At 51.5% G+C, this 21,219-nt stretch overlaps 1 protein-coding gene across 1 annotated transcript; it reads left to right on the top strand.

Annotated features, from left to right (window-relative positions):
* The first annotated feature begins 7,398 nt into the window (after nt 1-7,398).
* Nucleotides 7,399-7,749, top strand: LOC137383631 (histone H4-like). The gene has a single exon (XM_068056786.1). It carries the CDS (start codon nt 7,399-7,401, stop codon nt 7,747-7,749), a length of 351 nt encoding a protein of 116 aa, XP_067912887.1.
* The last annotated feature ends 13,470 nt before the right edge of the window (nt 7,750-21,219 follow it).

The following is a 21,219-nucleotide window of genomic DNA, read 5'->3' on the forward strand; positions in this document are numbered from 1 at the left end:
CCTTCTCTTTCGAGGCACCGAGGACTCTCGCTCTGGTGGCACCAGGCTTTTGAAAGTCGAAAAACTGAAAGCAAGTAAGTGCCAACCGTCAAACACAAAATTGAGAATGCTTTGTTGGATGACAGTGAATGACATTCAAATGCATTGAAATCAGTATCTAAAACATTTAAATGATGATGCATCAGAGCATCAATGCTTTCATGGAACTTCCCCACCTCCGACAAAATCAGAAAAGAGCATTACGGCACTGGCTTCTGTGCCGGACGGCTCTGCTGGGATTTTCTGGTGCCCACGCCAACAATCCCAGCTTCAACAGGAGCATAAAATTCAGCCAATATAATAGAGATTGAAAGCTACTTTCACCAACACACCACTCAGAATTGGTCCATTTTATTCCTAATATTGATGTGTCTGCTGTGTACTCCCTGGAAACTCACTGCTTGCAGTTTCCATGGTGCATCTCAAAAATTTTCACAAATGCATGTGACCATAAAGCAGTCTATTTTTTAACATACTAGTTTTGTAATCGCTAAAGTGAGGAATATTAGAGCTTTCTATTTCAGACACTGTGACACCACAGAAATTCTAAGATACAGCATGGGGTTAGATACAGAGTAAAGCTCCCTCGACACTGTCCCATCAAATGCTCCCAGGACAGGTACAGCACTGGGATTGGCTGGGCAATTTGGAACACTTCCTGTGTGCGATTAGTCGAACCAGCTGCACCTGAGTAGGCTGTGGGAGCTGGAACTGCAGAGGAGAGAGCAGAGAGGAGAGAGCAGAGTGGAGAGAGGAGAGAGCAGAGTGGAGAGAGCTGTATTTACTGCTTCAACTGTTGTACTTTTACAAGGACAAAGGAGAACTGCAAGTCATTCTGGAGAGGTGGGTGTTGGAGCACCAGAGAACTGTTTTTTGTTTGGACTGTTGGGGGAGGGAGGAGGCACCGGAAGATCCAGGGGTGGGGCTGCCAAATTCTATAGGGAGCCCCTGTACTTGCTTTTGTGTTTATCTACCATCCTGAACAAAAGGGGCTCCCTCCCCACCCCAACTGCGTGGCTCAGGACGGCTGGAGCTGCCCGGCTGAAGAAAGTCTTTACAGAACAGCGGAGAGGAGAGAATCGGGCAGCTCGAGCTGACCTGGGCGAAGAACCCTCCCCTAACTGGAAGACAGAACTGTGAACGCTAAAGTAAGGTGCTCCAACCACCAAACCACAGAAACATCCTCGCAGCTCATCTCTCCCTCCCTTCAGTCAGCTGTCTGTCCTCTCCTCTCCTTGTCCTTTTCCTTTGCACCCCGATTCCCCTCTACCCCCACCCCTCCCATTATACTGCTTTCGTTTAAAAGCTGTCAGTTTGCTTCTTAAGGGTGGGCGTGGCTCTGTGACCCCATGGCAAGTCCCTCTTGGCCGGTGGTGGGGCCTTCTCACACGTATGCTGCTGCAGCTGCACCTGTTGCCCCGTCACCATTTGCATTAATAACATCAAAGCATGGGGTCAAGAGCTACGTCCACCCAAACATGACGATAGAGGCATGTATGAAAGCAATGGCCGAGGTTGTCAGCCCTTCGGCCATTGTTGCAGCCTCTAAAATGTACGGGAAGGCGGTGTTTTTCCTGAAGACTGAGCGGGCAGTGTCCCTGGCTCTGAACAAGGGGCTCACCGTGGGCGGGACCTTTCTGCCAGTGGACCCCCTGGAGGCCACTGCACAAAGGGTCATTTTATCCAATGTCCCGCCCTTCATTCCTGGTGAGCTCCTCCTTCCCCACCTGCACCATCTGGGGGAGGTAAAGACGGGGCTCACCCCGGTCCCGCTCGGTCTTCGGGAGAACAGCCTCCAGCATGTGTACTCCTTCCGTAGCCAGCTTTTCATGCAGCTGGTGCGGGAGGAGGTTACAGAGGGCCACTTCAATGTAGAGTTCCAGGGGACGGCGTACCGCGTCTTCTGGACCTTGGACGGGGTGCGGTGCCATGTCTGTAGGGGGGTGGGGCATGTTCGTAAGAACTGCCCCAACCTCCCGGCTGCCAACTCCAACTCGGCGGCCCAGGGTGGTGCCGCTGCACCTCCTCCCACCCCGCCCTACACCTCCACCAGATACCATTCAGTCGGTACCGGAGGCTGTGGTTTTCACGGCCTCCGGCAGGGAGGGGGGTGACCGTCCGAGTGGAAGGAAGGCGCGGAGGAGAAATAAACATCGAGAGGCGCGTCCCCTGGACACCGTGACACAAACCGAGTCTGAGCTCAGCACAAAGCCCGATCTCGGGGCATCAACTTGCCCCAGGGCTGGGCTCCGGCCCAGGGTGAATAAAAAAAAAAGAGTGGGGAGGTGGAGGCCTCTGATGACATGGAGGTCTCTGAACCTCCCCACCCAACTGGGAAAAAGAGGAGAAGGCACCCCTCCACAAAGGTAACACAGGGCCCTGAGATACGGGGCCCATCTGTTGGAGGGGAGCTGTCTCCTGTTTTGGGTCCCCAGGTATCCCCTAACACCACCACCAAGGCTACAAAGTCTGGGCAGGAGCTCCCTATTCCTCAGGATGGAGGGGAGGGGGAGGCCCTTGTACATGCGGCCCCTCCTGAAGGAGTAAGTGGAGCCATGCCTGCGGTGAGGGAGCCTGGGGACGCCGCTCATTCTGCCACTGCCACTGGGTCGGGTGCCCTGAGTGGAGGGGAGGGCGGGGCCCCAAAGGGTCGGCCCTCCCAGCCGGAGTCCACCACTGACCAGGAGACACCTGACCCGGTTGCAATTGCAAATGTTGTCCCTGTTGCTGGGCCTGTGGGTGATGGCGGAGCGGGAGATGGCCTCCTCTCTCCGCCCCCGGTCTCGGCTTCAGCTGGATTTCCGGAGTCGGGAACTTCTGTCTCCCCTGGACCACTCATTGGCCTGGGGACGGAGGTGGAGGGGGTCCTGAACTGCTGGCGCCCACAGGCTCCAGTTTCACAGTAGAACCCAGAGAGGACTCCTCCGCCATCGATCCTGGGGGTGGGATCGTGACGGAGGCGGGACCAGCTGGCGCGGCCGGGACGTCCGCCCCATAGTGTGTGGTGAATGTGTCGGCCGCTGGCGGTGACGACCCGGAGGAGGATGGGGATTCGGTGTGGGGCACGGAGGATGATCTTGATTCCATCGCCAGTGAGGTGGTGGAGTCCCTCGTGCCTCCCACCGAATCTCCTCTCATCCCCACGGCGGAACTCCGGAATTTCCTCGTGGCTTGCAGGGGTTGCCGCAATAAAGTTCAGCTGGCCCTCGGCCGTTGGTCGAATCTGGCGCTGATCATCCATTCCATCCGTGCCGCCCTCAAGAAAGCAGGCAAGCGCGCGGACGTGAAACTGGTTGAGAGGCGCCATTTTAATGTGTTCCTCAATGGGTTGCTGGGGGAGTGGAGGGCCAGGTGCACTTCCACTCCCTCCTCACAGTGAGCTGTTCATGACGGGTTTTAAGTACCTTTGACATGAAGATAACCATAGCCAGCCTCAACATCAACGGCAGCAGGGGGTCTCACCGCAGATTTCACAATCTCTCAGTCCTTAGGGAAGGGAGATACGCGGTGAGCTTTCTGCAGGAAACCCACACTGTTCCGGGAGACGAAGCCACCTGGCTCCTGGAGTGGCAGGGTGGGGTCTACATGAGTCACCTCACCTCTATTTCTAGTGTGGTAGCTATCTTGTTGGCCCCGACTTTTCAGCCGGAGGTCTTGGGGGTCAAGGAGCTAGTGCTGGGCTGCTTGCTCCACCTCGCCGTTCGCCTGGGTAGCGTGCCGCTCCACTTTGTGAACGTGTACGCGCCCAGGCCCGGCGCATTGCAAGCGCGTTTCTTTGAAGAAGTGTCCGCTATCTTGAGCTCCATCGATAGCGGCGAGTGCATCATCCTCGGGGGGGATTTTAACTGCACCCTCGAGGTGGGGGATCGCTCCAGTCCCCAGCACGGCCAAGCGTCGGTGGAGAAGTTGAGGGGACTGATCAGCTCCCTTAACTTGGTGGACGTCTGGCGGAATCTCCATCCCGACTCCAGCGGCTTCACGTGGAGGAGGTGGGTCCCGAATCGACCGCCTCTACTTTTCGCAGGCGTACGTCTCCCGAATCTCGGCGGCCTCCATGCGGCTGGTGCCATGCTCGGGCCATCACCTGGTGTGGGCAGAGATCACTCCGCTCCGCTCCGCACGCGGGCGGGTCCGCGTACTGGCACTTTAACAACCGGCTGCTGGAGGACGAGCGATTTCGGGACTCGTTCTGTCGATTCTGGGCCGACTGGAGAAGGAAGCAGGGGGACTTCCCCTCCTTGAGGCTATGGTGGGATGTGGGTAAGACTCACATCCGCGTCTTCTGTCAGGAGTACGTGAAGGGGTCGACCAAGAGGCGGGAAGCCGTGATCGGGCGCCTTGAGAGGGAGGTGCTCGACTTGGAGTCCCGTCTCGGTCATGCTGTCGTGGACCCGGCCCTGTGGCAGGCGAACAAAGAGAAGAAGGGCGCGCTGAGGGACCTGCAGCTCATAGGGTCCTGAGGCGCGTACGTGAGGTCGCGGATCCAGATCCTGGAAGATTTGGACCGCGCCTCACCCTTCTTCTACTCGCTGGAAAAATGGTGGGGGGTCCGTAAGCAGCTCGTTGAGCTGCTGGCCAACGACGGATCCTCCATCACGGAACCGGAGGGAATGGGCCTCCTGGTCCATACTTATTACAGTGCGTTGTTCTCTCCGGATCCGTCCAGCGAGGATCCGCGCAGAGTTTTGTGGGAGGACCAGCTGCAGGTCTGCCCAGAGGGCGCTGAAGGATTGGAGGCTCCGCTCACGTTGGCGGAGCTGACTGTCGCCCTCCACCAGCTCTCAAGGGGCAAATCCCCAGGGCTGGATGGGTTGACCGTGGAGTTCCTCAGGGCGTTCTGGGACGTCCTGGGGTACGATTACGCGCAGGTCCTGGGGGAAAGACTGGCGACCGGGGAGATGCCCCTCTTGTGGCGCAGTGCGGTCATCGTCCTGCTGCCGAGGAGGGGCGATCTCCGCCTGCTTAAAAATCTGGCGCCCGGTCTCCCTCCTCAGCACGGATTATAAGATCTTTGCCTGGGCTATGTCTACCCGCCTGGGCTCCGTGCTGGCCCACATGATCCACCCCGACCAGTCCTACACGGTCCTGGGCCGGTCCATCCAGGACAACATCCACCTGGTCCGGGACCTGATCCATCTTTCCCAGAGGACTGGTCAGTCGGTCGCCTTTCTCTCCCTCGATCAGGAGAAGGCGTTCGACAGGGTGGATCATGAATACCTTTTCGGGACTCTGCGCGCTTTCGGACTCGGGCCGCATTTCGTGGCCCGGGTCCGAGTCTTATACGCCGCCGCAGAGTGTCTAGTCAAAGTTAATGGGTCCTTGACGGCGCCCCTTCGCTTTGTAAGAGGAGTGCATCAGGGATGCCCCATGTCCGGCCAATTGTATACCATCTGCGTGGAGCCCTTCCTGTGCCTGCTTCGCAGGAGGTTGACGGGATTGGCTCTGCGCGAGCCGGCCATGCGGGTCGTCCTTTCAGCTTACGCTGACGACGTGCTCCTCGCGGTCACAGATCCCGTTGACTTGCGGAGGATGCGCGGCTGCCAGCAGACCTTTTCTGCCGCGTCCTCTGCGAGGATCAATTGGGAGAAATTTTCTGGACTCCTGGTGGGTCAGTGGTGGGTGGACTCCCTGCCGGAGGAGTTGACATCTTTTGCGTGGAGCACCACGCACCTCCTCTATCTTGGAGTTCACCTTAGCCCCGCTGAGGAAGCCTGGCCGGCAAACTGGCAGGAGTTGGAGGCGAAAGTCACCGCTCGGCTGGGGCGCTGGACAGGACTGCTCCGAGTGCTTTCCTACAGGGGCCCGAGCGCTGGTCATAAACCAACTGGTGGCCTCCATGCTGTGGTACCAGTTGGTCACTTTGGCCCCGCCCCCTGCATTCGCCACCAAGATCCAGAAGAAACTCGTCGATTTCTTCTGGGGCAAGAGGAAACACTGGGTCTCTGCCGCGGTCCTGAGTCTCCCGATTGAGGAGGGCGGTCAGTCGCTGGTGTGCGTCCGCACCCAGGCTGCGACTCTCCGCCTTCGGACCCTGCAGAGATACCTGTACGTCGAGCGTCCTCCCAGATGGTGTGCGCTGGCGACGTATTTTTTCCGCCAGTGTCACTGCCTTCAAGACGACACGCAGCTCCCGGTGGAGTCCGTTAGCCGCGCCTCTCTGAGGGAGTTGCCTGTCTTTTACCGGGATCTATTCTGAGTCTGGAACATGGCCACCTCCAGTCAGGGCGCTCCCCCGACGGCGGAGGAGAGCGCCTCGGCTGTCCGGGTGGCCGGCTCTGGGGATGGACCAAAGGGCGGAGGAGTAGCCGAAGTCCCCGGGATGCCCCTCGCTGCGGGTGACGAGGGGGCTCGGGAGAGCGGAACGCTCCGGGCGAAGCTAACCCCTGCTCGGCCGGAATTGCTCATTGGACCCAGGCACCGAAAACCTCCTCGGGAGCTGGTCCCGCACAACCCGAGCTGCTTCTTGTAAATGCCCTCTGTGCCATTCCAATCGGTACAGAGGGGTTTCCTGTACGGGTTGCTCCTGCACACTCTCCACTTCCTCGCCCTCGTCAGCTGGCCGGACACGCCTTGGCGGTCCGTGTTGCCATCTGGCGGCGAGGGGAAACCCCAGTGGAGGTCTCTCTATGCTGGAATCCTCCCCCTTTACATCAGGGACCTGGTGTAGGGGGTGCTGCACAGGGCAGTCCCGTGCAATAAACCTTTAAGCAGGTTCATGGACTCCCAGGCCACCTGTCATTTCTGCGGCCTGGTTGACTACGTGTTCCATGTATATAGGAATGTGCAAGGTTGCAGCCCCTATTTGCAAATTTAAAGGGGCTGCTCCTCAGGTTTTGGTTGTACTTCCGCCCCACGCTCCTGATCTTTGGGCACCTGGAGCGGAGGGGCGTGGGCCGGGAGGAGGATCTCCTCATTGGTCTGCTCCTGGCCAAGGTGGCAATTCACAGGTCCAGGCTCCGGGCTGTCGGGGGGTCCGTCCACCCTGATTGCCTGCCCCTCTTCCGTGGTTACGTTTGCGCCCGGGTGTACCTGGAGAAGGTACGCTTGAGGCCTTCCGCGGCCGGTTGGCACCGCAGGGGCTGGAGTGCATCATCAATGCCAAGAATGGCATTTTCATTTGAGTTTTTGGTTTATTTATCTGTTTTTAATAAAGTTATTTTAAAATGTATATAAAGGGGGCCTGGGGAATAAAGGCCCCCTCGACAAAGATGTAAAAGAGGCCTGGGGTATAAAGGCCACTTTATAAAAAAACAAAAAGGGGTTAGATACAGAGTAAAGCTCCCTCTGCACTGTCCCCATCAAACATTCCTCGGGCAGGTCCAGCATAGGGTTCAGCAAGAATCTGAGTGTAGAAGCATCATGTCTGGAAGAGGGAAAGGAGGCAAAGGACTGGGCAAAGGCAGAACAAAGTGGCATCTCAAAGTGCTTTGTGATAACATCAAGAACATCCCCAAACAAGTAATGTGCTGCCTGGTTTGCAGTGGCAGAGTTAAGGACATCTCGGATTTGGTCTGTGAGGAGACCCGCTGGGTGCTGAAAGTTTTCCTGGAGAATGTGATTCGAGGTGTGGTCTCCTACACTGAACATGCCAAGCACCAGACAGTTACCGCCATGGATGTGCTGTCTGCTCTGAAATGCCAGGGTCACACTTTCTATGGATTCGGTGGCTTAGCAAATCAATCCTTCCTGCCAAACACAAAGGCTCTTTAAAGATTAAAATAAACAGGGTTAGATATACATTGGTTGAGACCATTGTGGCAATGCCTTTATCTATTAAACTATTGGACAACTAATTTGTGCATTTTAATGAGCCTTCAGCATCTCATCAAGCTTTGTTCCTTTTAGTCAACCTAATATTGGTTAATAATTGGTCAATTATCATTGTTTGGTAGATTTGTTTACATCTGCCTCTTCATTTAAGGAACCATTCCCAACCATTCTGTGGTGCAGTTTAATTCTGGAATGGGTTTTGACATAGTGACAGTATCAAGGCTATGCTAATTTTAGATTGCCATTTGTAGAGTCATTCAAATTCTTGTAATATTTAAAATTTTCTCTTCTGCTTAATTGCCTGGCTCAAACAATCTGTTTCATTTTGTACATTCACACTCTGAACCTTTGTTTATCCAATCGAGCCACGATAGTAAAGTACAGTTCCAATCAAATGAATGGTGTTTACAATATCCTTCTAGTCCTGTGTAACTACTGATGGAGTCAAACAGTGAGGTGATTAAGTCCAGGAGGAAATGAAAGGACATCTATATATAGTCTTGTGCATCCCATAACACTTTGCCACCAACTAATTACTTTGCAAATGATGGTGAAGCTTAATCAGTTTGAAGGTAAAATTTTCACTTTTTGTTTGTGACTCTGCTTCTCCCAGATTTAAATTCCCCAATTCACAAAATGGTCCTGCCTGGACTTGCTGAGGATGACTTTGTAAATTCAGCAACTGTTTGAAACAAAATTTTCCAACCACAGTGTTCCTTTTGCACTGATATAAGGACATAAGAAATAGAAGCAAGAGTTGACCGTACAGCCCGTCAAGTTTGCTCCACCATTCAATACAATCATGGCTGAGCCTCAGCCTCAATTCCACTTTCCCACCCGCTCCTCATCCCTTGATTCCGAGAGACCAAAAATCCGTCTCTCAGCTTTAAATATATTCGACGATGGAGCATCCACAACCCTCTGAGGTAGAGAAATCCAAAGATTCACAACACTTTGAGTGAAGAAATTTCTCCTCATCTCAGTCCGAAATGATTGATCGACACCCCCCCCCCCCACCCCCACCCCCCATCCTGAGACTGTGCCCCCATGTTCCAGATTCCCCAGCCAGGGGAAACAATCTCTCAGTGTCTACTCTTCCAAGCCATTCAGAATCGTATATGTTTCAATGAGATCTCCTCTCATTCTTCTAAACTCCAGAGAGTATCGGCCCAATTTACCCACCCTCTCATCATAGGACAACCCTCTCATCCCAGGAACCAATCTAATGAAGCTTCGCTGTACCTCCTCCAATGCAAGTATATCCTTCCTTAGATATGGAGATCAAAACTGCGCACAGTTCTCCAGATGTGGTCTCACCAAAACCCTATACAATTGTAGCAATACTTACTTATTCCTGTACTCCAATCCCCTTGCAATAAAGGTCAACATTTGCCTTCCTAATTGCCTGTTGTATCTGCATGTTAACTTTCTGTGCTCATTGTACAAGCACACCCAAATGTCTCTGAACATCAATATTTAGAAGTTTCACGCCTTTTAAAAAGTATTCTGCTTTTCTATTCTTGCTACCCAAGTGAATAACCTCAGATTTCCCCACAATATATTCCATCTGCCATGTTATTGCCCACTCACTTAACCTGCCTACATCTCTTTGTAGCCACTTTGTGTCCTCCTCATAAATTACATTCCCATCTAGCTTTGTATCATCAGTAAAACTGGATACATTACTCTCGGTCTCCTCAGCTAAGTCATTGATATAGATTGTAAATAGCTGAGAACCCAGCACTGATCCTTGTGGCACTCCACTAGTTACAGAATGCCAACTTGAAAATGCCCCGCTTATCCCTACTCTTTGCTGCCTGTCCGTTAAATAATCCTCCATCCACGCTAATATATTACCCCCAAATCCATGAACCACAATTTTTCATATTAACCTTTTGTGTGGCACTTTGTCGAATGCCTTTTGGAAATCCAAGTTTACTACATCTACTGGTTCCCCTTTATCTACCCTACTAGTTACATCCTCAAAAAACTTGACTAAATTTGTGAAACCATGCTGACTTTGTCTGCTCATACTGTGATTTTCTAAGTGCATTACTGAGACTTCATTAATAATAGATTCCAGCATTTTCCCAATGACTGAAGTCAGGTGAACTGGCCTGAAGTTCCCTATTTTCTCTCTCCCTCCTTTCTTGAAGAGCGGTGTTACGTTTGCTAACTTTCAATCCACTGGAACCTTCATGGAATCTAGGGAATTTGGGAAAATCATAACCAGTGCATCCACTATCTCTGCAGCTAGCTCTGTTAGAATTTTAGAATGTAGATCATCAACTTATGGGGATTTGCTGATTTTCAGTTCTTTAAGTTTAAGTTGGGTAAATAAGGGGGAGCAATGTTGGGACAAATCTCTGATGCATTCCCGCCACGGTAGAGCTTTTCCATAACAGATTGGGAATCAGATCGGCTGCCCGCTCCGTAAAGGCAATTATAATGGTTAAGGACCGAATTTGGGGAAATTTTGCAGACTCGCTGGAATATTGCCAGCGACAGAGCGACCTGAATCCACCTCTGTCAAGTGTAAAGGCTGCCAGCTCAATGGAGGTGGCCTCCATGCAGCAGACCAGGTGGTCATCAAAGTCAGAGGCTCCGTTCCCCAAAGAAAGGTCTGCAAGCATAAAAGACTGAAATCTCAGCCAATCCCGATCAAGTGGAGAGGCAACTCCACTTTGAGGAGATCTTGCTGCGTCAACAGTCATCACATCACATGGTGGGGCTGCCAAGTCAGCAGAGTCTCCTCTGATTGCACCGGCAGCATCAAGAGCCCGCCTGCCAACATACGTTCTTGTTGGTGTGGTGATTGAGGGCTGTTGTTGGTGTGGTGATTGTGGGGTTGTTGTTGTAGTGATTGGGGTGATTGTTGTTGGTGTGGTGATTGGGAGGGTTTTGTTTGTGTGGTGATTGGGGGGTTGTTGTGGTGATTGGGGGGTTGTTGTGGTGATTGGGGGTTGTTGGTGTAGTGATTGGGGGTTGTTATTGGTGTAGTGATTGGGGGTTGTTGTTGGTGTGGTGATTGTGGGGTTGTTGTTGTAGTGATTGGGGTGATTGTTGTTGGTGTGGTGATTTGGAGGGTTTTGTTTGTGTGGTGATTCAGGGGTTGTTGATGGTGTGCTGATTGGGGTGATTGTTGTTGGAGCGGTGATTGAGTGGTTGTTGTTGGTGTAGTGATTGGGGGTTGTTATTGGTGGAGTGATTGGGGGTTGTTATTGTTGTGGTGATTGGGGGGGTTGTTGGTGCGGTGATTGGGGGTTGTTTGTGTGGTGATTGGGGGGTTGTTGTTGGTGTGGTGATTGGGGTGATTATTGTTGTGTTGATTAGGGGGTTGTTGGTGTGGTAATTGGGAGTTGTTGTTGGTGTGGTGATTGGGGAGTTGTTGGTGTGGTGATTGGGGGTTGTTGTTGGTGTGGTGATTGGGGGGTTGTTGATGTATTGATTGGGGGGTTGTTGGTGTGGTAATTGGGAGTTGTTGTTGGTGTGGTGATTGGGGAGTTGTTGGTGTGGTGATTGGGGGTTGTTGTTGGTGTGATTCGGGGTTGTTGGTGTGATTGGGGGGTTGTTGGTGTGGTGATTGGGGTTTGTTGTTGGTGTGGTGATTGGGGTTTGTTGTTGGTGTGGTGATTGGGGGGTTGTTGTTGGTGTGGTGATTGGGGTTTGTTGTTGGTGTGGTGATTGGGGTTTGTTGTTGGTGTGGTGATTGGGGGGTTGTTGTTGGTTTGGTCATTGGGAATTGTTGGAGTGGTAATTTTCGGGGTTGTTCTTGTTGTTTTCATTGGGGGTTGTTGTTGGTGTGGTCTTTGGGGATTGTTGGAGTGGTAATTTTCGGGGTTGTTCTTGGTGTTTTCATTGGGTGTTGTTGTTGATGTGGTAATTGGGGTTTGCTGTTGATGTGGTGATTGGGGGGTTGTTGTTGGTGTATTGATTGGGGTTTGTTGTTGGTGTGGTGATTGGGGGGTTGTTGTTGGTTTGGTCATTGGGAATTGTTGGAGTGGTAATTTTCGGGGTTGTTCTTGTTGTTTTCATTGGGGGTTGTTGTTGGTGTGGTCTTTGGGGATTGTTGGAGTGGTAATTTTCGGGGTTGTTCTTGGTGTTTTCATTGGGTGTTGTTGTTGATGTGGTAATTGGGGTTTGCTGTTGATGTGGTGATTGGGGGGTTGTTGTTGGTGTATTGATTGGGGTTTGTTGTTGGTGTGGTGATTGGGGGGTTGTTGTTGGTTTGGTCATTGGGAATTGTTGGAGTGGTAATTTTCGGGGTTGTTCTTGTTGTTTTCATTGGGGGTTGTTGTTGGTGTGGTCTTTGGGGATTGTTGGAGTGGTAATTTTCGGGGTTGTTCTTGGTGTTTTCATTGGGTGTTGTTGTTGATGTGGTAATTGGGGTTTGCTGTTGATGTGGTGATTGGGGGGTTGTTGTTGGTGTATTGATTGGGGGTTGTTGTTGGTGCGGTTATTGGGTTTGTTAATGTGGTGATTGTGTTGTTGTTGATGTGGTAATTGGGGTTTACTGTTGATGTGGTGATTGGGGGGTTGTTGTTGGTGTATTGATTGGGGGTTGTTGTTGGTGCGGTTATTGGGTTTGTTAGTGTGGTGATTGTGTTGTTGGTGTGGTAATTGGGGTTTTTGTTGTTGGTGTGGTGGTGGGGGGAGTTGTTGTTCGCGTGCTCATCCCCCGCACCCCACCCCCATTCCCCAAAGCCTGGGGTTGATTTCATCCCGAAATGTTTTTTCAATGTCTATGCTATTTCTTCCTTCCCCATGCTAAATTCTCCTGTCTCTGCCTTTAAGGGGCCAATGTGTACTTTAGCTACTCTCCTCTTTATGAAATTGGGTTGGGGTCAGGGCTGTCGTTCGGATTTGGAGATTAGGGATCGGGTTGGAGTGGGCTGGAAGGTTGGCGTTTGCAAATGTGTTAAGGGGTTGGGGCATGAGTTTGGGGGTGGAAGGGTAGGGTTTAGCGTTGGGTTTATGGGGTGGGCGGTGAGGTCGGGGAAGGTTGGGGGTGTTGCGGGTGGGGTTTGGGGGGTGGAATTTGGGGGCAAGTTTTGAGGTTTTTGGGGTTAGGGGAGGGGCTGCGGTTTTCATCCCAAGTTTTTGTTTCTTCCTTCATTCAGCTTTGATATTAACAACGTTTTTAAAATGCAGCCGAACAATTTGTTGTTTCTTCTGTGAAGAACAGAAAAGTGTAGTTTTCCGAAGTACAATCTATCCTAGGTTCCATACATGTTAAACAGAACCTTCTCTACTTTTCAATTGTTTTCACTGTTTATGGCCCTAATTATCTGTGTTGCTGCTGTTTATGACTTACATTCCTGCATTCCCACATCACTTTGCTCCTCTACTCCAATCAGTTTTGTCATTTAACCAGTCACTCTGCAAAGCCTCTTCATGCTTCCTTGGATCTTTATTGATCTCGTCACCAGTTTGGTGGCATTGCAAATTTCAACACTAAACAACAACTTTGGAGTCTGTGTTTGGTGAATGACGGCGGTGCCAGTGCTGATCCCAATGGAACATTATCTCCCACTTGGCGTCAGTGTGAGAAATCTCCTTTAATTCCTAAGCTCTGGTTTCTCTTTTGTTGCCACTTTTCAATCTATTTTGCTAACTGAGTGCCAACTCCACGCACCTGATCTTTGTCATTATTCTCCTCCATGGCACCTTATAAAAGACCTTTGCAACATCCTTGGAAAATAGCATCAACTGCCCTGCTCTGCTTTTTGTATTATTTTTGAAAGAATTCAGTAAGGTTGGTTAAACATGACTTTCCTTTTACTAAGTGCGCTTGTGGTTTCTTACCCAAAGAGTTTTAAATTGTCCGTGAAACAGGTGCCATATTCCTGTGCCAGCCTCTCACTGCATCACCATTGCTGATTTCAAAGTTCCATTGGCATATCTGCAGCTATTGCTAACACACTAAGAGTTTGGCGATTAACTTGTTCCTGGTGAGAAGCAGAGAGCAGTGTGGTCTGAAACCCAGAACATTTCTGATTGAACTCTGCCTGTGTCAACCAGGAAGCTACTATTGGCCTCAGTACCTCCAGGCCTGTGGAGGGAGGTTTTATGCTCCCAAACGTTCCTGAGATCAGATCGGTTCCATGTATCAGTATCTCAGCCCTGGCCCCATGGGGAAGGGTGGGTTCTAGCTGTCTGTTCACTGGGTTACATCAGTTGTTAAGAATCACTCCTCAATTAGTGAGCCCAAAGTAATAGTTTTCAGCTCTGAAACGCTGGGATATTGAGTTACAATTCCTCCTATTGCTCATATCTCTGGTATTTGTGTTAATCCCATCAATGTTCTGCCTCAAAAAAAAATCAGATTTAATTCTTAATATAGGACCCCTTGGGTTTCTAATAACCTGCCTGCATCAAAATCATCCTTTCCTTACTCCAGGCCCCTTCTCTCCGGCATTCCGATCGTTTGGCTGGGGCTCCTGCTCCCATATGGGGAGATGGTTAACAGGCCAGGAAGGGGCTTGGATGAGATTCCCCCAGAGCCCCCAACCAACCCCCGGCTACCATAGCTCAGACATGAAGGTCCCATTTTAAGGAGGTGGTGTGCGTGACCCACAAGCCCCAAGGCGAGTGCTGAACCCAGGGAGTTCAGGGGGTAAAGGCACCCTGTTTCCGCAGCCAGGCTGGTAGCAAGGGAGCCTTGGGGATTACCAATGCTTGTGGGATGTGGGGGTAGGGGGCGCCGGGGGGGGATCTCATGGAGAATTCCTGGCCCTGATTCCCTGTCCCTGTCCCAGCAGCTCTGGCTTGAGAGAGGGATGGGGGGATGTCATTACGGCCCCTCCCTCCATGCAACAACAGCCACTCCCCCCGCATTGTGCAGTAACTACACCCCCCCTCACTTCTCCCTCTCATCTGGTCCCCCCACAGAACCCACTGCCCCTCCTCGCCCCTTCCCCTCGTCATCCCACTCCCCCAAGCAGTAACACCCCCTCCCCTTCCTGTGCAGTAACCCTCTCCCTCTCCACCCCCTCCCCTCTCCTCCCCTCTCCTCTCCTCCTCCCCTCTCCTCTCCTCCTCCCCTCCCCTCCCCCTCTCCTCCCCCTCCCTCTCCCACTCCCTCTCCCTCCCCCCTCCCCCTCCCCCCTGCCCCTCTCCCCTTCCCCTCCCCACCAGTCACATGCGCAGTCCCTGATTGATTTAGCCAAGCCTACTTTCTCTGCCTTTGGTTCCGGCTCAGTTTAATTAGTGAATGAATGTAATGGGCAGTCACATCATGACACATGATCCTATCATCAGGTGCTGCTTTGTTGCTTTATTTGCCAGTTGAGCTGCTTGGAGAGAGATTCACATGATGTCAGTGGCTGGAAGTGAGAGTGCAGTGTGCCAGGAGCAGCACAAGAGACTGTCAATTAGAGAGAAACATCAGTGAAAGGGAAGGCCAGAATCTGGCCGACTATTTCTGCATCAGTGAAGTGGTGGAAAGGGTGAGGGGAAACCATTGCGGGTCTTAGTGTCAGGTTTGGAAGAGTATGTGCTGAGGTTGTTGCTGTGACAACCAAATTAGGACAATGGGATAGATTTGGGGTTAATGGCAGTGCCTGGATTTTGCTGTTTGCTTTGATCAGTCTATGTCATGAGAGGCTGAAAGACTCCTATCCAAGCAGAGTGGCTGCTCATCTAACACACTGCACAGTAACAGGGGACGGGTCAGAGGCAAAACTGAGCTTCAACTGGTTCCTGTGCGTAGTTTCTCTCTCTTGCTGGACTGGTGAAAGTTATCAGTGTAACTGGCTCCGAATGAATCACAAGATACCTTATTAACGTGGAGCTCACACCATCCTCACAATAGAAAATAATTAGTTGGCAGTTAAAACACTGTGATTCTGAGTCCTATGTGATGCACAGTCGGTAGTATGACTCCAGTCTTCCAGCCATGCATCCCACTTTGCGCATTCACATTCGATTCTCAGAGTACAGTAACACACGGCCCCTCCCCCAGTACAGTGACACACGGCCCGTCCCCCAGTACAGCAATACACGGCCCGTCCCCCAGTACAGTAACACACGGCCCCTCCCCCAGTACAGTAACACACGGCCCCTCCCCCAGTACAGTGACACACGGCCCCTCCCCCAGTACAGCAATACACGGCCCGTCCCCCAGTACAGTAACACACGGCCCCTCCCCCAGTACAGTAACACACGGCCCCTCCCCCAGTACAGTAACACACGGCCCCTCCCCCAGTACAGTGACACACGGCCCCTCCCCCAGTACAGCAATACACGGCCCGTCCCCCAGTACAGTAACACACGGCCCCTCCCCCAGTACAGTAACACACGCCCCCTCCCCCAGTACAGCAATACACGGCCCGTCCCCCAGTACAGTAACACACGGCCCCTCCCCCAGTACAGTGACACACGGCCCCTCCCCCAGTACAGTAACACACGGCCCCTCCCCCAGTACAGCAATACACGGCCCGTCCCCCAGTACAGTAACACACGGCCCCTCCCCCAGTACAGTGACACACGGCCCCTCCCCCAGTACAGTAACACACGGCCCCTCCCCCAGTACAGCAATACACGGCCCGTCCCCCAGTACAGTAACACACGGCCCCTCCCCCAGTACAGTAACACACGGCCCCTCCCCCAGTACAGCAATACACGGCCCGTCCCCCAGTACAGTAACACACGGCCCCTCCCCCAGTACAGTAACACACGGCCCCTCCCCCAGTACAGTGACACACGGCCCCTCCCCCAGTGCAGTGACACACGGCCCGTCCCCCAGTACAGTAACACACGGCTCCTCCCCCAGTACAGTAACACACGGCCCCTCCCCCAGTACAGTAACACACGGCCCCTCCCCCAGTACAGCAATACACGGCCCCTCCCCCAGTACAGCAATACACGGCCCGTCCCCCAGTACAGTAACACACGGCCCCTCCCCCAGTACAGTAACACACGGCCCCTCCCCCAGTACAGCAATACACGGCCCGTCCCCCAGTACAGCAACACACGGCCCGTCCCCCAGTACAGTGACACACGGCCCCTCCCCCAGTGCAGTGACACACGGCCCGTCCCCCAGTGCAGTGACACACGGCCCCTCCCCCAGTACAGTAACACACGGCCCCTCCCCCAGTGCAGTGACACACGGCCCGTCCCCCAGTACAGTGACACACGGCCCCTCCCCCAGTGCAGTGACACACGGCCCGTCCCCCAGTACAGTAACACACGGCCCCTCCCCCAGTACAGTAACACACGGCCCGTCCCCCAGTACAGTAACACACGGCCCGTCCCCCAGTACAGTAACACACGGCCCCTCCCCCAGTACAGTAACACACGGCCCGTTCCCCAGTGCAGTAACACACGGCCCCTCCCCCAGTGCAGTGACACACGGCCCGTCCCCCAGTACAGTGACACACGGCCCCTCCCCCAGTGCAGTGACACACGGCCCGTCCCCCAGTACAGTAACACACGGCCCCTCCCCCAGTACAGTAACACACGGCCCGTCCCCCAGTACAGTAACACACGGCCCGTCCCCCAGTGCAGTAACACACGGCCCCTCCCCCAGTACAGTAACACACGGCCCCTCCCCCAGTACAGTAACACACGGCCCCTCCCCCAGTGCAGTAACACACGGCCCCTCCCCCAGTACAGTAACACACGGCCCCTCCCCCAGTACAGTAACACACGGCCCCTCCCCCAGTGCAGTAACACACGGCCCCTCCCCCAGTACAGTAACACACGGCCCCTCCCCCAGTGCAGTAACACACGGCCCCTCCCCCAGTACAGTAACACACGGCCCCTCCCCCAGTACAGTAACACACGGCCCCTCCCCCAGTGCAGTAACACACGGCCCCTCCCCCAGTACAGTAACACACGGCCCCTCCCCCAGTACAGTAACACACGGCCCCTCCCCCAGTGCAGTAACACACGGCCCCTCCCCCAGTACAGTAACACACGGCCCCTCCCCCAGTGCAGTAACATCCAGATCATTAATGCAAGTTGTGAGAAGTGTTGGTGTGAATGTTGTTCCCCACTGGGAACAGCTTCCCATTCCAAAGAGAATTACTTTTTGCCTCCGTTCTGCCTGCTAGTTCCCAATGCAACTCGATATATTCTCGTCTATATTCCTGTGCAGTTAAGTGTCAAAGGCTTTTTGGAAATCTAAGTACAATTTCCACTGGTTTATCCAACATCATGGTGACTTTTCAAAAAGTGCAATCTTTGTGTTAGACATGACCTCCTTATTGGGAAGCTCTGTCAGGAGCTATCAACATGTCCCTGTGTATCAGCTCAGCACCTTGCACAGAAACTTTTGTGATAGCATCTTGAATGACTCCAGGGTTTTTAGCTCCACTCCTCTGACGTGGAGCTCTTTCTAGATATCAGTCCCTGTCCTGATGAAAAGTCATAGACCTGAAATGTTAACTCTGCTTCTCTCTCTACAGATGCTGCCTGACCTGCTGAGTATTTCCAGCACTTTCTGTTTTTATTTCACATTTTCAGCAGCTGCAGTATTTTGCTTTTGCTTCCTGAAGCTGCCTTTCACCAAGCCGTAGATAATCACGGACTAACCTCAAGTAGTGGCTTTGCTTTGCTCCTTTCCACTCCATTATTATCTTCTGTCCCTCGATAATGCCCCATATCATTCATTGTGGCTCCAGCTTGTCAGGCTGTGTAATTCACTGTTAGTGGTTGAGGCAGACTCTATATCACCATGAAAGATTAGATTGGAGAGGTGTGTGATCAGGCCTGTCTCCTCGCATGGACAACAACTGCTGACACAAACTGGTTGGGCCAAATAGCCTCGTCCTGTATTGTAACTTCTGTGGATTTCCATGTGAGACTGCAGTCCATATTTCAAGCCTTTTGTCATAATTCAACGGTTCTGACATTGCATTTGTCTGCATCACATCCCCAGATTCCTTATTCTCTGTGTTTACACCAGCTTCCACTCTTGCTCTTCCTCAACTCCAGCATTCAGTGTGAGTGAACTTTTCCTCTATCCTCCATGTGTACAAGTCAAGACTTTTCCCAGTGTCTCCAACTCTGTCATTGTCAGCCCTCACCTCCTTCCGATAAGCATCACCTTGACCCTGATCCTCAGTTCGATATATTCCAATACTGATTTTATCTGATGTTAAACTCCGTTCTCTGGCAGAATGTGGGCGGCTTCAACAAAACTAATTTTACAATAACTTGCATTTATACAGAATCTCTAACAAAGTGTCCTGATCCACAGGTAAATGATGCACATGGCAGGTAAATAATAGTCCTGAGTGAGAGGAGTGTCTGCTATCTTTGTTAATGATGAACTGTTATGAAATTAGATTGTGGTTCTGTGTGTGTTTTATCAAATGGTTTAAATATCATTCGGTGATTTTTTTTTTATTCGTTTGTGGGCATCGCTGGCTAGGCCAGCATTTAGTGCCCATCCCTAATTGCCCTTGAACTGACTAGCTTGCTAGGCCATTTTAGAGGGCATTTAAGAGTAAACCACATTACTGTGGGTTTGGAGTCACATGCAGGTCAGACCGGGTAAGGACAGCAGATTTCCTTCCCTAAAGGACACTCGTGAACCAGATGGGTTTTACAACAATCAACAATGGTTTCATGGTCATCATTAGACTAGATTTTTAATTCCATTAATTGAATTCAAATTTCACCATCGGCTGCGGTGGGATTTGAACTCATGTCCTGGGCACTAGCCTGGGCTCTGGATTAATAGTTTAGTGACATTACCACTACACCACTCCATAAGGAAGAGTAAGTGTGTCAGGCTTTTTATTTTTCGTCTTTGTCCCAGGGAGGCAGTGCGACTTGGGGAGCAGCTCAAACAGAAACTGCTGGAGTCAGTGCAGACAAACCTGTACCCCCCTACCCCACCCCCCGCCCAACACACACATACACACACACACACTCACTTCTGACACAGATTCACTCTCACATACACACACTCTCTCACATGCACACATATAGACACACACACTCTGTTTCCAGCAGGGACACAGGTCTGCAGCAAGGACCAATGCTGACGTTAACCCTCCCTAACCTGGCACTCTGCTGCAAAAAGCTTCAACGTCTGGCCTGACTGAAATGTGTTAATGAGCACTGAGTCTGATGGGCCTTGATAGAGCTGTTGTGTGTCACTTGCAGCTACACATCATCTACTGGCTATGGTGTAATGAGTTCTTTATGTTGTCTGATGCAACATAAATGAAATAAGTGGAGTCCAGTTTGCTGAAGATTTCAAACAGGTTTATTAACAGCTAAACTGGTATGTACAGTACATAGCAAACAATTAAAAGAAACATCCTCTAGGTGTTACAGTTGCAGAGTGACTGTGGCTTTGAGTCACATGACTACATCCTGGTCCTTAGCTCATTAGCATACTGAGACCATAAAGGGATATCACGCTTAAAGGCAATCATATAACATCCCCTTTCTTTCCAAAGATAAATCTCGTATGGTACAAGTAAAAACACATGAAATTAGATAATATCAGAATTAGTTATATGGGGTAGAGATTATAAAATTTACAGGTGTAAGGATAGGGATTCTGAAATTTACAAGTATAGAAGTTTAAGAGTCCATTTATCGTTTTGGTGGTTTGACAACACTTCCAGATCTGGTTATAGTATAACCTTCTAGGGATGTGGATTTCACCATTGGCTGTTTTTGGTTTGCAGGCATGTTGTCAATGTGTTGGTTGTTGTCCAGTTGTTCCGTCACATCCTCATCGTCGGAGTGTGGTCTTTCGAGTCCACAGTGCGCAATTGGATTATTGTACACTTCTCTCCGGTTCCTCCTCAACACTGCTCCGTTAGATGTTATAACCTCGTAAGACCTAGGCTCACTGCATACTCTGGATAACTCTGCATGTAACCATGTTCTCCTTCTGGGGTGTATGACCCTGACCTTTTGTCCTACGTGTAGCTGAGGTAGTTCCGCCCCTGCGTGTCGGTCATGAACCATCTTCATTCTCCTTTGTTTTTCCAGCAGTGTCTCCTGCATCTCAGAGAATTTAGACAGATGATGGCTTGACAGAGTCGTTCACACTTGTCTGTCAAGCATGATCTCTGCTGGTGATGGTAAGCCCATATCCATAGGTGTAGCTCTGAGGTGGAGCATGTCAACATGAAAATCTTGTTTCGTTGTCCTACACTTTCGGATAAGTGCTTTGACTGTGCGAAGCATTCGCTCGGCAAGATCATTAGATCTAGGGTAATGTGGTGAGGATGTCACATGGTTTACGCCCCATTTAGCACACATAACCCGTATACTGTGGCCCATTGTTAGAAATGATTTCTTCAGGTGCACAGGACAGACTGAATATGGCGCTCAATGTGTCTGTGACAACCGCGCTTCTGACATTTGGAAATTTGGAGAAATAATCGTTGACTAAGATAAAGTCGTCTTTATTCACAGTAAATAGATCAATGGCAATTT

The sequence above is a fragment of the Heterodontus francisci genome, chromosome 24, assembly GCF_036365525.1.
Source record: "Heterodontus francisci isolate sHetFra1 chromosome 24, sHetFra1.hap1, whole genome shotgun sequence".
In the NCBI taxonomy this organism is placed as follows: Eukaryota; Metazoa; Chordata; class Chondrichthyes; order Heterodontiformes; family Heterodontidae; genus Heterodontus; species Heterodontus francisci.